The sequence below is a fragment of the Pteropus medius genome, unplaced genomic scaffold (genome assembly GCF_902729225.1).
Source record: "Pteropus medius unplaced genomic scaffold, Ma_sr-lr_union100, whole genome shotgun sequence".
In the NCBI taxonomy this organism is placed as follows: Eukaryota; Metazoa; Chordata; class Mammalia; order Chiroptera; family Pteropodidae; genus Pteropus; species Pteropus medius.
The window spans coordinates 19,001,987-19,019,470 of NW_024344240.1; the positions used below are offsets into that span (position 1 = coordinate 19,001,987).

A 17,484-nucleotide genomic window follows, 5' to 3' on the forward strand; every position below is an offset into this window, starting at 1 on the left:
AAAGCTCGTTACTCCAAAAATAATAATTTAATAGAAAACAGGTGTGACATTCCACAAATACTAACATTCTCTTTATCCTTTTGGGTTGAAATCAATCATTTAGTTAATGTCTATAAACAATTTACTAACTTTTTATAATACAATATAGTTCACTATACCTTAAGATCTTGCCTTGTGGCAAGAAGTTCAGATTCCTTCCCATAGAAATCAGACTGCAGCTGTTTTAGACTTTCCTGACTTTTTTCATAGGTGTTTTGTAACACTGATATTTTCTCCTTCTCTGCTGTGAGTTCCTGTGCTGCTTGTGTTGACTGCTGCTGTAGTTTATTCTCAAGCTCTGTCTGAAACATACAATAGTTATTTAAAATGGTATGCATACCAAAAACCAGTCACAAATATAAAATGAAATTCACAAAACTAAGAATATTCCTGAGGACGAACTGAACAGCATTTATGCCCTAAAATTCTACTTTAAGAAAGAATAATTTACCACACAGTTACTAAGTTAAAGAATTACAAAAATCCAACAAATTCCAATTTAAAAACCAAAAAGCAATTAAATATAGAAAAAAAGCATTTCACTGGGAAGTCCTAAGTATCAAGGTCTCAGGAGACTGAGAGTAACAACCACATTCTGAGGGGGGTTGCAATACTAGCTGTTTTAGAAGATTTCTAAATGAAAGAAGTTAAAAAGCCATTACTATGCTGAAGTTATTGTTTCTACTCCTTGAAATTCAAGAATAACTTAGGAAATTTCTATAGGTCATGTTTATTAACATCAAGGCAGAAAAAGAAAATCTTGCAAAGGTACAACTCCTCTAAACTCTAAACTTGTCTTTAATCTTTAAGAAGTTTCAGGAGATATGTACAAATTATGACATAATTAAAATGCATGTATGTATAGAACTTTAAAAAGAAAAGCGATTGGCTTTTAAAATAAATACACTACTTCAATGAAATTGCTGTTGAGGTCACCAGCAATCACCTTGTTTCAAAATCCAACATTCATGCCTTTGTCTAAATCTTACTTGACCTCCCAGCACTACTTGAAATAATTGATGATGTCCACTCCTAGAAACATTCTTCAACCTGGTTTTCAGGGCACCTTCTGTTTTAGGTTCTCCTTCTACCTCACTGGTCATTCCTTCTTAAAATCTTTTTCTAGCTCCTCTTCCATTTGACCTCTCAATAGGGCTTCAGGGTTCTGTTCTTGGCCCTCTTCTATTCTGTATTGTCTCTTACAAGAAGATCTCAACTAGATTCACTTATTTACAACTAGCTCCAGAATTTATATCTCTAGCTCCAATCTCACCACCTGAACTCTAGGCTCATTATATCCAAGGACTTCCTTGACCTCTCCCACTTGAATGACTGATATCTCTAGTGGAACTCTTCATTAAATTACAGCCTGCTCATCAAAAAGCTAATACTTCCCCCAATAAATATGGGCATCTATCCACTTGCATAAGTCACAAATCTAGTTAGTCTTGATTTACCTTTCCATCATTTCTTATCATTTAATCTATCATCAAGTCCAAATGACTCAACTTCCAAAATATATTACCAAATCTTCCACTTCTAACATGTTAGTTCATGCCATCATCATGTACTGTTTGAACTATAACGACGGTTTTTTGAATGCCTTCCTTGCTGGCTTTTTTATTTTCCTTTAGTCATACCATACCATTCTCTGCTCAAGATTCTCCAATGGATTATAATTGTCCTTAAAACAAAATATATCATTGCCTGTTATCTTAAATCTGCAAGTTTACATGTATATGCTTTGGTCCCTGTCTACTTCCTTGCACTCATTTTACTCTTCTCTTCCACTATACTTAACCTATTTGTCTTCTCTTTTTAGAAAATACCAAGCTTGTTCTACCCTTAAAGTCTTTGTATTAGTTATCCCCTCTGATCTCGCTTTGGATATCTCTTGCATTTCATATATCAGCTCAAATATCTTCAGAGAGGCTTCTTTGATCACCCAGCCTCTAGTAGGACTCTGTCTAATCACCATCTTTCACATAATCCTGTTTAGTTTCTTCCCCCAAGGAAGTATAAGCCCCATCAGAGCAGGTTCCTTGTGTGTCCATCTCCAACACCTAGAATTGTGCCATGGCATAAAATAGGTGCCTAGTAACATTTCCTAACTAAATAAATGACAAATAGATTTGAGGTGGAAAAGCCTGAAACATCTGTTAAGAGGCTATTGTAATGGTGTAGGTAAAAGAAAACGATTGCCTGGACTAAGACTGTGGCAATGGGAAATGAGAAGAGGGAGAGGGTAGAGACCTTAGGAGGCAGATGGCAGAAGGTGGTAATAACTATCTGTGGAAGAAACGGGAGCTAGTCTTCTCACACATCCAATAACATCCCATGTCACCTCCCTTTCACTTCCTCTAATTTAGATTTTTTTCCTGGTGAAGAATTCCTGGACATCTTTTTTCATGTTGAAGACTATACTGCATCTACACATTTTCTTTTGTAGAATACTACTTCTTCTCTTTAACATTTTTTTCACAAAACTAGTGTCCTTTCTCTTTAATTATGTCCTTACAACTAAGCCCTCTGCAAAGTCTCAATAATGACCATAACAACGTTTAAGGATTATCTTTGGGCCTTCATTATTCTTTACTCTGACTGAATTCATTCATTCACTTAAAAAAATGAAGTTTATTTGTTAACACACAGTTCTCTGATGTTGAGAAACTCAAATCTAGTAGTGGGAAAGTTAAATTTTAAAAAAATCAATGCAACAATTTGATACTTACTTTAATAATGGTAAATCCAAACCCCCAAAGCAGAATGCAGGAAAGTCAGGCATTTATAGTTTATCCTTCACAAACTGATAAGTTTTTGCTCTAAAACAGGTCTGATCACATTTCTCCCTTCTTAAAACCTTTAGTCCTCCAATATTAAAAATTTAAAGTGGAAACAACTATACATCTACTGTGATCTGGCTTCATCCAATTCTGTGGCCTTATCTCCCTTCACTTCGCCACTTACCATGCACTTCAATAGCTAATGTGCTAAATGACATTTAAGTTTTGCACATTTTGCTAATATTATTTCCTGTCTTTGAAATGCTTGACTTCTTCCTTCTTTTTAACCTTTCAAAATTATAATCATCTTCAAAGGCCCAGTTCAAATGCTAGCTCCTTTAAAGCCAGTCAAAATTTTTACTAACTTCTAATTTTTCTTATATTTCTGTTTAAGTTCTTGTTTCATTGTCCTTTATATATTACAGGTTTTTCTTTACATACTTGCTTCCTCATTGAATGACAAGCTATTTGAGAGTAGGGGGCCATATCCTATTCATTTTGTATTCCCACATTAGTTTTCAAATAAAGTTGGTGCAGTGACTGTTGACTTATACCATGCTTGCTGAATCCTTGATCAGTGGCTCTCAAACAATCATATATATATATGATTATATATAAATGTATATATATGCGTTATTATGTAATGATTATATGTAAATCAAAAGTATGATTATATGTAAATACATACATACAAAATATATGTATACTTATGTTGTATACATATAAGGTGTACACAAATACATCATCTACACCTATTTAAACACTATCCTTGGTTTTCCTATTTCACTGTAGGTCAATGTTAACTTTGTCACAGACCATCACAGCATGGCCTACCAGGCACACTGACACTCTTAGATCATAGTCTGCTATGCTTCCATATAATATCCAAAAGCTATGTTGCTTCCACATTGCACTGGGCACAGTACTAGGTACTTTAAATATATCACCTCGTGAATGGAATTAGTGTCCTTTTACGAAGAAATATAAGAGAGATAATCTCTCTCTTTGCCATATGAGGTTATAGTAAGAAGGCAGCTGTTACAAACCAGGAAGTGGGCCTTTACCAGACACTGGTTGTCAGGTGCCTTTATCTTGGACTTCCAGCTTCTAGAACTGTAAGAAATAAATGTTTATTTTTCAAGCCCCCCACTCTATGATATTTTTGTTATAGCAGTCTGAACTAAGACAACTGCCAATAAGAACATTTCCCCTAAATCTCATAATCTTTAAAGTGTCATCTAAGAAAGCCATGCAAAGTATAGGTAATATACATTAATCATAAATCTGAAAGAAATCTTACTATAACCAATAATCTAATAAAAAGAAAGTGTGCTAAAAATAGTTGCTTCTTTAATTCACTAAGTTATGATGTAATAAAAATGAATATCTGGGGAATACATGTATATAAGGCTAATAGATTCTGAAAAAAAATGACTTCAGGATAACAAAACATACAACAAATATGTACTGCGATAATTATATCCCGACCTATGATTACATATAATAACACACAGAAAAAGAATAGAAAAATTTGTCTACTCTTGTTTGCATTATTAGAAAATTACTTTTTTATAAAGTGGCATAATAGTAAATATAAAAACAGTGGTCAACGTAAAACATAAAATTGTGGAATTATTTTTTTCTCTAGTAATACGATAGCCAACTCTTAATGACATGATATGTTGTTTGTTCTACATAGTAGGGATTTTACTTCTTTCTTCATGGAACAATTGATAGACACATACCAACAGTGGGGAAAAACTCATTTTGCTTAAATATCAAGTACAGACCATTTTTATCAACTCTTGATCTGGACAAGTATTAAAACATACATAAGAATGAAAATAGATGCTCAATAAAATTAGAATGAGTTTAGAAATGGAGACCATTATAATGCAACTTAAAATATCAAACAATATTAACTATATGAAAGCTACACTACTGAATTTTGTGATTTTTGTTCTTGATTATTTTCCCTTAATAAGAACAATTTATTTTTAAAATTCTTTAAAATTTTTTAATACATTAGAAATGTTATATAAATCATTCTCTTAATATTAAGTATTATTTATGTTATTTTACAAAAAGGTCATTTTATGTCTATAAGACAAATGATTAGTACTAGAATTTTAAATAAGATTTATCTGACAATATGGTTACGGTGAATGGGAATCTGGACTTAGATATTTAATCACACACTAAGTACTTTTATACATTTAACTTAGAAATATTTTCAGCATATATAAATTTTTCTTTGCTGCAACTCATCTATGTTATCATATTATTCTTAACTATAAAGATTTTTTTCCCATAAAAAGTATACAACTATATCACTACCTTCTGTGAAATAGCGATTTTAACTTCTTCTTGGAATGCTTCAATTTGCTTTTTCTTCTGTTCAGTCAATTGCTTTAGTTCATTTATGTTCCCCTGTAGTTGCTGTTCTTCTTTTTCCTTTTGTTTTAAAGTATTCTGGGCCTGTACGACTTGTCCCTGCATTGAATTGAGTTCCAACTTCAACTGATGAGAAGTCTAAAAGAAAATAAAATGTGTTTAGCATTAATTTATTCATTCAGCACACATTTACTGAGTATCTACTACATGCCAAGTACTATTCTAGGTAGAAACTAGTGAGCCTGTTGGCCAGAGTTATCAGTAGTAAACCAAAAGAAAATCTCTGCCTTCATGGTGCCTACCTTCTTTTTAATTTATGATTATAAATTTGGGTAGAGCCTGTAAATAAACTAGATAGTATTCCCTTGTATCATAGACAATAAGGGTACCAACATTAATCTTTAGATTATTGTCTTTCTAGAATACTCTCAAAATGCTAACTGAGCCTCTTGCCCACAGGTTTTTTTGTTTGTTTCCAAAATACTATTTAATACTAAATTAAATTTAGTGAGGAGACATTGGTTAATAAAACTATATAGGTTTCAAGTGTACAATGCAATAATACATCATCTGTATATTGCATTGTACCCAAAGTTATGGTTAATCAGAAAGAAGAGCTCCATATTAACTATGATAAAACTCAAATCGCTTCTGGCAAATATGTTTAGTATCTGTCTAAAGACAATAAACTACATTATACAATAGTTTCTTCTAGAGAAATGGGACATATTTTGCCACTACCTTGTTTTTACAATCTATTAGCATTCCTTTCTGTTCAAAATTAGATATACAGAAGTCACACAGGTTCCTCTGTGGCCAAAGTGAACTGCTCTTATTTCCTACCCTTCCAGCCAAAGTCATGTTTTCGAGTTTTATGTATATTTCATTAACAGCCTAATTTGAGCATTTGATCATATTCAAAGTTACTTTTTTAAAAGTTTCAATGCTACATACAAATGCTTCAGCTTATTTACAACATAAATATTTTTGTGCAAAACAGGAGTCAGGTAACATAACAGTAATGATGATTATGTTATGATAACCAATAATAATAGCTAACAATATGAGCATTTATTTTGTTACGGTCAGTGTTCCAAGCACTTTGAAATATATTAACCCATTTATTTCTCACTATTATCCTGTGACGCCATTCTATTATTAGCCTCATTGTACTGCTGAGGAAACTGGAGCACAGAGATTAAGTAATCTGCCTAAAACAAGGTGAGACAACATAGCTAATAAATGACACAAACAGGATATACTTCTAGACAATCTGGATTCAGAGCTTGGGCACTAAGCCACCATAACTTCATATTAAAGACTTGTCAGGACTAAGTTTTGCTGCTTTATCAAATCAGATCTTTAGATTGCTACACGCTTGGACTATAGTTGCTACACATATATCTTCAGAGAATAACAACTATATATTATAACCATTACTCATTTGCTTGTTTTTGATGGAAATAGAAGCCTTAACCATAAAAAAATCTCTTGATTATTATACAACTGTTATCCAAATACATCATTAATATAAATGACTATGAAATAAAGAGCCCTTAAAAGGTCATTTCTATGGAAAGCCTACCAAGATTTTTTTCCAACAATAATAATATTCCTTAATCTAGATTATCTAATTATAACCAAATAGTTAATCAACTCAATTTTCTATCTTTATTAATTATAACCTTCAATTTGGGGTCTTTTATTATAAACTTGCTTAAATTGTTTTAGTAATAGGTAGAACAGAAATGACAATTTGAAACTATGTATATATAATTCATTATATTTCAGAGAAATAAATCTTCCATTGATTTAAGTGTCAGTGTAAAAATATTTTTAAAATATAAAGACCTTATTATGCTTTACATATTTTATGTTACAGAAAAAAGAAAATCTTACTTCCTTCTCCTTTTCAAGTGACTTTTTCAGTTCATTCTGTTCCTTAAGTGTGCTTTCCATCTGCACATGAAATTGATGCTTTAATTCTTTGCAAGTTTTTTCCTAAAAAAATGGAAACTACATTATGCAGAAAATATTTGTAGTAAGTTTAAGAAGTTTTGTTTATAAGCTTAGTAAGATCCACATAAGGAAGTAAACTAGAATCACTGATTGTTTAAGATGGGATAGAATCTTCCATTTCAATTATAAAAACAGGCAAATATTATAGCAGTAAAGGGGGAGAGACAGGAAAAGACTAAGAGATAATATTTAGATAATATTTTAGAATACTTTTATGTCACAAAATTAATTATAATTAACTTATCATGCAATTTTAAAAGTAGAATAATCAGCTTCAAAAAATTAAGGCAAGGAAAATTTTTAACAGAAAGTATTAAAACAATAAATAAAAAATAACCACATAATTTAAGAGGGAAGATGTACCGATAAAATATGTTTTCAACAAACAGAAAAGAACATAAAGGTAACATACTAACATCATATGTTTTTTACACTACTAAATACTTTCACTGACCTTCATATTGAGAAAAAAGAATTTTCCTTTCTCTGTTACTCTGTGCTATTCTGGGTTAAAATATTTCTGAGAATACATTCCCTTTTAAACATTTCCCGAGACAGACTTTTTTTCTCATTAGTTTAAATGGACTTTATGATATTTCTAAGACATAGTATTTTCCAGAGTTTTAGAATATTAAATAAAGATTAGAAAGTTTATAGTACCGGAATTAAAAGAGCCCTCAAGATCTTTCTGGTCTTTTTTTTTTTTTTCCAGACAAGTGCATAATGTTTCAACTAGTAGCTATATCTCTGTGGAAATCTCCCTGAGGACAAATCTCTCTTCCCAAATCTCACATAATACCAGCAATAGAGAAAGACTATATATTCACCTGCAATTTTCTAGGCCTTTGGAAAATTACACATACACATGCCAATATATATTTTTTTAGGTTAAAAAAATTCCTTTCCTCATACAACCTATTTAAAATCATTTAAATGCAGGATGAAAAGTCAACAATGAATTAAGCAGAAAAATCAGTATATTTTAAATAAAAATCACTCTACCTAAGAAAGTAAATGTAAACAACTAACCAAATCTAATATAGCAGCCTTTCCTTTCTGATTTTCTTTTTCAAATTCACTTTTGGAGTTCTTCAAAGAATCAGAAACTTTTGATAATTTCTCTTTTGCTGCAGAAAGCTCTGCCATTAGAGTTTCTTTCTCCGTCTTTACTTTTTGTAGTTCTGTTACTGCTATTTGCATTTTGTTATTCAATTCCTTGTGCTGCATCTTCGCATCTTGACTTAAATTTTCAATTTCTTTTTCAAGAATTAGTTTTTCTTCCTCTTGCTTGGTAAGTGTTTGCTTAATATTTTCAAGGGCTTCAGATTTTTTCTGTAGGTCCAAATTTGTACTGGATACTCTAAATATTCAAGAAACAATTTTTAAACAATAATGCATGATTCCCCATCCTTAATTTACCATTTGAAATTAATAATTATAATTTACCATTCAAAATTAACAAATAAATTATTATTATTAACTTTCTTATGTAGTTAAGAAGTAAAAATGTCATAAGAACACACAACCAAAAAAAAACGCCTTAAAAATGCCTTAAAAACACCTATATAATGTTGTCATTTGCCAGATGACAATGATTTTCCTCAAGTCAAATAAGTTAGTGGTGAAGCTAAGACTACATAAGCCTCCTGACTTAATCCAGTCTTGTGTACCACAATGGATCCCTAAAGAAGACTGTACATATAGCAGACCCTCTAATCTACAACAGCAAGAAAAGTTTTCCATGTACCCTAAAGAACCTATTTATTGTATTAGAATCCAAGCACATAGATAATTTTGCCTCTTTTCTTAAAAACATAAAACACATTATGTGCTTGATAGGTCTTAAACATCAAAACACTTAAGGTTAACCCAGAAATAATAAATTAAATAAATAAAAGAAATATTTCATTTCAAATGGAAGACAAAAGATTTACTTTAACCCAAGAGCCTAGCAGATTATAGAGTGATTTGTTATCATTTCTCTGCCATAACTGTTTTACACCTGAATGAATAAGCTAGAAGAATGAGGGAATGAAGGTACCGCTTTAGGAAAATTAAAGACTTTTGTCATTTTCATAAAAGTAATAAAATTATATACATATTATACACTAAAAAACACACATTAAATATCAACCATTTTTAAAAGTGAAAATAAAACCAGATGCAAAGTAATAATATTTCTTGAATGCATACTATTTCCAAGGTACTTTATAATCAGTATACATTCAACAATATGTTAAAGAGAGGTCGCTGAAAGATGTACTAGCCACATATTTGAAGCTGGGTATTAACACAATATCAGGCCTTAAAATTTTCCAAATTTTAGTCTGAGAAAGTTACCTTTACTTTTTAAAAAGCAGCTAGAAAAGATGAAGCTAAGTACATTTATAGGATACTGTACCTCACCAATTTTTAGAGGTCTAAATAGAAAAATCATTACACTAATATTATTTTTACCGTTTTAATATAGTTCTGTCAAGAAATGCTAAAATTAGGAGTTGACATATTTTTTACTATGCTACTTAATTTTTCCATAGATAATTATTATAAAATCATATGAATCAAAGAAGGCAAACAGAAATAATGTAAAACTGGTTTTTTTTAAAAAAAAAAAAAAATTACTACAGGAAGTAATAAATAAATCTACAATCATAGCTGAAAACTTTAACACCCCTTCCTCAGAAACTGATAGAAGAACCAGAACAAAGAGAAAAAAAAAAAAATGGCAAGGATATAGAATAGAACATTATCAATCACCTTGACCCAATTGATATTTACAGAACGCCTTATCCAAAAACACAGAGTATACATATGTGCGCATGGAAAATTAACAAAGATAAACCATACACTTGGCCCTAAATAAGACAGTTTGAAAAGTCTAAATTTTACTCAGTGTATTCTCTGACCACTAAGGAATTAAATTAGAAATCAATAACATAAGATATCTAGAAGAGCCCAAACAGTTGAAAAATAAACAACATATTTCTAAGTCATCTATGCATCAAAGAAGATATCACAAATGATATTAGAAAATATATTAAAATATACAGTAATAAAAATACATTGTAAGATGTGAGTTGGAGGGAAAGAGTTGGATGCATAGATGCCCATGAGCCTTGAAAAAGAGGAGCCCTGTACCTGTTATTTGGGCTGAGTCCTGGGATCAGGGGTGGATATAGTCAAATCCCAGATATGTTTACTCAGCCTTCCTTTCATACGTAATAGTCTAGAAATGCAAGATCCCACAAAAGAAATGTTTGCATAAAGTATATAGGCAAAAAAAGATCTTAGTAATAAAAGGTTTTTCTACCCCAATATGATATGGAAACCTCTGAGTGAGTTCTGAACCATGAGATTAAGAACACAGAATGAAAATAGGTCCACTTCCATTAAGCCCATTACAAATGGAAAGAACCATTGGGCCTATAGGAGCCTTGAGAAAGAAAACAAGCACCAACACAGATGTGATCTTCATGGACCAATGATTAGGTTTCAAAGGTAACAAACCATTCAGTGGGTGAAATAAAAGATCAGATGTGCTCCCCAAATACATAGGCACTGGAAACTATGATGTTAACAGAAAAAATGTCATTTGAGGTTCAAAATGTACCTCAATATCCTCAAATTCAAAGTATCAGGACCTAATTTACTAGATGTGAAAACAAGACATTTTTCATTATCATTCCTAAAACAAAGATGAAACCATGAAGATGTAAAAAACTTATTTATCATTAACTCTGTGGTTTTATTACTAGTGAGAGTCAAGGACCCCAATCTCCCTTGACACAGATGAAGTATGTCAACTCTATCTGAGTGGCCTCTTCGGCATTTAGAGACAAAGTGTACTGAAATGTGACTGGTCATAGACCTCCTATGAAGACACCCAAATAAATGGGATGGAATTGATTTTATTCGTCAAAATTCTGGTGAGTTAGGTGTCCACTAAAAATCTCATAGGAAAAACTAATCCAACAATTAACATCAAAAACAAGCTAGGCAAGAAATTAATTCTACCTTAAGACTGAAGGAAAGATGTCCCCAATTCAGCACTTTTGTGGCTATATGGCATGCATCCAGAGGCACATACCCTCTCTGACTCAAAGACATTTGATATTTCATTTACCAATGAATCTTTTAGAGTCTTAATATCTTCTAAACTAATTTATCCTTATATTAAGGGCTGTCATGAGCCCATTGAACACTTAGTGTAAATGAGAAAAAGGGTAATCTTCATCAAGATAATTTATTCCATCTGTTGAAAAACTCAAATTATACTGATTTTATTAGAATAAAGACACATAACTACCATCTACAGAAATCTGACATCTACTATACGACAAAATGCAAAGGGGGTGAGAAACTGAGAAAAAGACTATAAAAAGTGGACAGTCAGAGGGAAGCTTTCACATTAAGAAGCTATAAAAAGAAGAGCAAACTAAACCCAAAGCCTAAGGAAGAAAATACTAAAAATAAGGGGAGAAATAAATGAAATAGAAAATTGACAAAGAAAATTAAATAAAAACTTTTTTAAATAAAATTTAATTAATTAATTGATCGAAAAAAGAGAGAACACATTACCGCTATTAAGAATGATAATGAGACATCACTACAAATCCTATAAGACCTTAAAAGTATAATAATATTATGAATAGCAATATATCAATAAATTTGAAGTTTAGATGAAATTTAAAAATTCCTTGAAAGACACGTTACCAAAACTGACTCAAGAAAAAAACATTAGAAAATAAAAATATCCCTGCAACTAATAAATAAATTGAACCCCAAATTAAGAAGCAACCCAGAGACAGAACTTTAGGCCAGTGGGTTCACTGGTGAATTCATTGGTAAATTCAATCAAATATTTAAGAAATAAATAATATCTATCTTATACAAACTCTTTCAGAAAGAGAAAGAAATATTGTCAATTCCTTTTTAAGACCAACATAACCATGAATCTAAAACCCTGACGATGATATTAAAAGGATCTTGAGAGTATTATGCTAGGTGAAACAAGTCAGGTGGAAAAGAACAAGAATGATATTATTTCAGTCATATGTGGACTATAAAACAGAAAACAACAAATAAACAAACAAAACTCACAGACATAGACAACAGTACCAGAGGGGAAGGGGACAAGAGAAGATTGAAGAGTGTAAAGGGGGTCAAATATATGGTGACAGAAAGAGACTAAACTTTGGGTGATGAGCACACAATGCAATATACAGATGATGTATTATGGAACTGTATACTTGAAACCTATATTATCTTATTAACCAATGTCATCTAAATAAATTTAATAATAAACCAATAAATAAGTAAGAACATTATAAACCTCCTCCTTAAGTAGTTTAGCTTATATTTCTTTCTCCATTTAAATGATCATCATGAATGTACAGAAAATTCTAAATAAGGTATTATTAAATTAAATATAGCAATATATAAAAAAGAATAAGACAGGATAATTAAATGGGATTTACCCCAGGTAAGTAAGATTGGTTTAATATTTAATAATCAATCAATGTAACTCACCATATTAACAGAATAAAGAAGAAAAACTGTATAATCATATCAAAAATGCAGAAAAAGAAGTTGATTGATAAAAACGTTTTTAATGAAAACTACTATAGAAAGGAATGGTCCTCAATCTGATAAAGAATTCAGGAAAAATCAACAGCTAACCTCTAAGTTAATGGTGAAATATTTAATGTTTCCTGTCTAAGACTGGGAACAAAGCAAGGATGTCCACTATTACTATTTACATTAAAAATTTTACCGGAGGTGTCAGCCAGCAATAAATCAAGAAAAAGACCTAAAGGCCTACGGAATGAATAAAAAAGGAAGTAAAGCTGTTGCTATTCATAGAAAACACGACTGTCTACACATAAAATTCTAAGGACTCTACAAAATAACTATTAAAAAAAAGTAAATTTAACAATGTTAAAGCGTAGAAAGTCAATATGTAAAACTCAACTGTATATTTATACTAGCCATAAGAAATCAGGAAATTAAATGTAAAAAATACTCCCATTTATAATAGCATTGAAAAACATAAAATAGAAATAATTTAACAAAAAATGTGCAAGATCCCTATTTTAAAAACAACAAAATGTTGCTGAGAAAAATTAAAGACCTAAATAGATGAAGAAATATACCATATTCATGGATTAAAAGACTAAATATAGTTAAAATGTTAATTCTTCCCAGACTCATATACAGATTCACTGCAATTCCAATCAAAACCCAATCATTTTATTTGTAGAAATGGGCAAGTTAATACTAAAATTTATATGGAAAAGCAATGAATTTAAAAGAGTCAAAACAATCTTTAAAAAATGTTAAGTTAGAAAAGTGATACAACTTGATATCAAGACCTACTACAAAAGTACAAAAATCAATACAGGATGGTTACTGGTGTCAAGATACCATGAGACACACAGGCTAATGGACAGAAGAGAGTCCACAAATAGACCTACATATATTAGGTAAATTGCTTTTGACAAAGTTACCAAGGCAATTCAATGAGAGAAAAAAATGTTTTATCAACAAAGGATACTAAAACAACTTAATGATGTATGGGCAAAAAGGTGACACTGGACTCCTACCTCGCACCTCACACAAAACTAAGTTCAAGGTGAATACTAGACCTAAATGTAAAAATTAAAACTATAAAACTTCTAGGAAAAAAAAAAAAAACATAATAGAATTCTTCATAAAGCCTGAGAATAGGCAAATATTTCTTAGCAAGAACACAAAACACTAAACATAAAAAGAAAAATTGAATTTAACCAAATTTAAGACTTGTATTTATTGAAAGATACCACCAAAAAATGTAAAGCAAAACTGTTAGGGAAAAAAAGGCTTGAAAATGTGTCATATATATAGACAATCTGCCAAAATGTTTCACAAAGCTAAAACAGATCATTTGTTATAAGAAAGTATCCATTCCCTACTTGGTACAGTAACTCAAAGCAGAAGCTTGACTGTTCTGGGCGATATATATAAACACCCCTCTATTGGTTAATTTACATTAATTTTTTCAAATTGGTGAATAACTCGAAACAACTGGTTCAACCCAGAGAAGTGTGTACCATATTACTGTTGAAATTAAATGCCTCAAATTTTCAGTCCTTTCTAGTGAAAGTAAATTTAACAATATTATGATGGCTTTATTTTTCATCCACATTAACATCAGCAGTTTATAAAATCAAGACAAAGAAACATTTAATAAATCTTTAAGCGCTGTGATAGCAAAATCAAAATCTAAAAGAAATTTTAATACTTAGGTTATAATCTTCTCCCTTAAGTTGTTTAGCTTACATTTCTTTCTCCATTTCAAGTTGTTTACTCAGCTCTGTGGCTCTAAGCTCTAAATCCGTGTTTAGCTGTCTTTGCTGTTGTAGATCTTGCAAGGCTTGCTCCTTGCTTGCTTTAATGTCAAGAGTATCGGCTTCTAGTTTCTATGGAAGAAATATAACATAGTAACCATTTTAATATCAATAAATATTATTATTAAATATTATAATGCTTTTGTTTTATACCCAATTGGTATTGACACAACAAAAAAAAAAACATAAAATATTTGTTATAATAAAAAGTACATGCTGAAGCCATCACTGAGTAAAGCAGCTATTTATCTTAGAAACTTTCAGAGGAGCAAGGAGCAGGCTTTACACATGACAGACAGTCACCAAGTTTTTACTTTTTAAAATTATCTCTGAATATAAAAACAGACTTGAAATAATTATATTTATAAAGTGGAGAAAATCTCTAACTCAAGTATGAAAAAACTAAGTAAATAGTTCATATATGGGCCCACTTAAAATATATTCTTTTTTACCCACAGTTAACAATACTGATGTAATTGTAGATACTCAAAACTAAAATAAAGCTGTCATGTCATCCTTTACATTTATACCTATTGACCCTAAATATAAAGCCAACTAAATTCGTGATTTTGCTTCTTTAATCTCTTGATCTAGAGATTGTTCTTCATAGTGTAGTTTATGTCTCTTACATTACATATAACTGTATGTATTTTTACAAATTTATAAAACAAACTGTTAAATATAGGCTGAATATCTATAAGCAATGCATATTCCTGTATAGTTGTAACAATTTTGCACCCTAAATATTTTATAAACTAATCTAGGTACCTGTGCCTCTTACTCAACACTTACATGGGATAGTTGATGTAACTAATATTAATTCTATAAAATATATTGATATTAGACATATGGAATACTTCCTAAATAATCATTATAAAATGTTAAAGATCTGATCATCACAACAGACATTATTGGTTCTAAAGAAATATTTTTAAAAGAGATCCAAATAGAATTCTCATTATATACTTTTCAGTAAAATAGTTTTTCTATTCTTTCAACCATTATATAAAGTTGTCATTACTATTACCATAAAGAAAGGAAAAAAGAACCCATAAACAGAATTGTAAATGTAATTTTCCTTCCATATTATACTGGTGTGAATACATATATATCTATATAGCGATACATCTATATATCTATACACAAACACGCACATATACATATCCCATGATTGTATAATCATACAGAAGTGCTTCATGTGATTGCGAAGGTATAACATATAACAATTAATAAGTCTATATATATAGTTTATATATGTGTGTGTACTTATATATATTAACTTGAGAAATTTTTGTTTAACTGATAGTAATTCCAATGCAAAGGACAAAGGACTCAGGTAAAATCCTTCTCTAATATGTATGGTCATTCAATCTCTTTAGTAAATCAACACATTCACTTGGAGTTGTGTTAAAGTAAGAAGCAGTCTACCATAGAGTAAATTTATTATGAAATTAGAAACAAAATCCAAAGGATATAAATGTACAGTTAAAAAAAGGAAGAAGTCTACCATATCTTCAATATTATATTGGAATAAGGAGGTAAGGAGATGGGAATGATAGAACAAAAGAGACTTCACAATAACAAAAAAACAAATTCCCTATAATTACAGAGTAATCCCTGGTTGATCGTCTCTGTAATACACATTACAATGGAACCAGTATATATGTTAACTGTCATTTATAAAAGCTACCCATTAATGAAGAAATTAAAAGTCAGGTGAAATTAAAATTAAAACATTAAAATTACAAGCAATATTTTAAAATTTTACATCACAACTTCACCTTTGTTTGTAAATTTAAAATCTTTGATTCCATTAGGTCATCAATTTCATTGCTAAAGCCATAGAAAATATGGCTAAATTCAATTTCTTTTATACAAACCTTAATTTGACCTTCTAATTCTTCAGTTTTCTGTTCTAAAGAGAGATGTTTCTCTTTATATTCTTTAAGATGACTTTCCAGCTGACTGCAATGTTCTTGCTTTTCCTGCAACTTTGTAGTAACCTGATCCAACTGAGTAGTGATCTTATTTAACTCCTATAGAGAAGTAAAATTGAAGAAAACTTAGGTAAGGTTTACTTTATTGTAGTGCCAATGTTTGGTCATAGTAAAATTGAAAACTCTAATTTTATTTAAGAAACTATTCGGAGTAAAATCACAAAAGCTAATGGCAATTCGGTGGTTACATTTATCCACCAATATAAAGCACCTGAACTGAGGTTGTACATAGTCTGAGATACTAAGTTTATATGCCTTACAGTGCAACAACTTTTTCTAGGAAGCCAAAAGAGACAACAGAATAATAAGCTAATAGTAAAATAAGAGTTTTATAATTAAATGTTTTAAATGTTTAAGTCACCATTTGTTAAAATAACATTTTTTAATATATATGTATATAAATAATTATGATACAACTATGATACTTGTTGAATTCATTTGGAATATCTAGTAACACAGATAACCACTACTTGTTCTCATAACTTTCCTTCCAGTCTTCTCTGTATGTTAGTTTCTATTTTTCAATTTGTACTACTTTTAAAATAAAAACAGAATCTCACTTTACATACTGTTTTACTGTAAACACCTTTGTTGTTACATAACAATATATCATGAAACTGTAATTTTCTAAAATAGCATTATACTTGACTGCATAAATTTCCATTCTATTGACACAGACCATTTTTATCCAACTATCCTATTTTAAATTCTTAAATTACTACTAAACTTTACGTATTTATTAACAGAAATGCAAACAGCATCCTTAAAGCTGTGATTATTCCCTTAAAATAAAGAACTAAAAGTGAGTTTAAAAAATATGAAAAATCCTAAAGTTCTTGAAATAGATCGCCAAACAGCTTCCCCTAC

At 30.4% G+C, this 17,484-nt stretch overlaps 1 protein-coding gene across 2 annotated transcripts in view; it reads right to left on the reverse strand.

Annotated features, from left to right (window-relative positions):
* The window catches only part of EEA1 (early endosome antigen 1), a 105,233-nt gene that overhangs the window by 16,240 nt on the left and 71,509 nt on the right, over positions 1–17,484 (reverse strand). For both annotated transcript variants that reach the window (XM_039869039.1, XM_039869040.1), the window contains 6 exons: positions 16,501–16,656; positions 14,553–14,692; positions 8,265–8,595; positions 7,116–7,217; positions 5,160–5,354; positions 159–341 (listed from right to left, as the gene is read on the reverse strand). In XM_039869039.1, the coding sequence (XP_039724973.1) occupies positions 159–341; positions 5,160–5,354; positions 7,116–7,217; positions 8,265–8,595; positions 14,553–14,692; positions 16,501–16,656 (1,107 nt within the window). The remainder of the gene's footprint in view (positions 1–158; positions 342–5,159; positions 5,355–7,115; positions 7,218–8,264; positions 8,596–14,552; positions 14,693–16,500; positions 16,657–17,484) is intronic.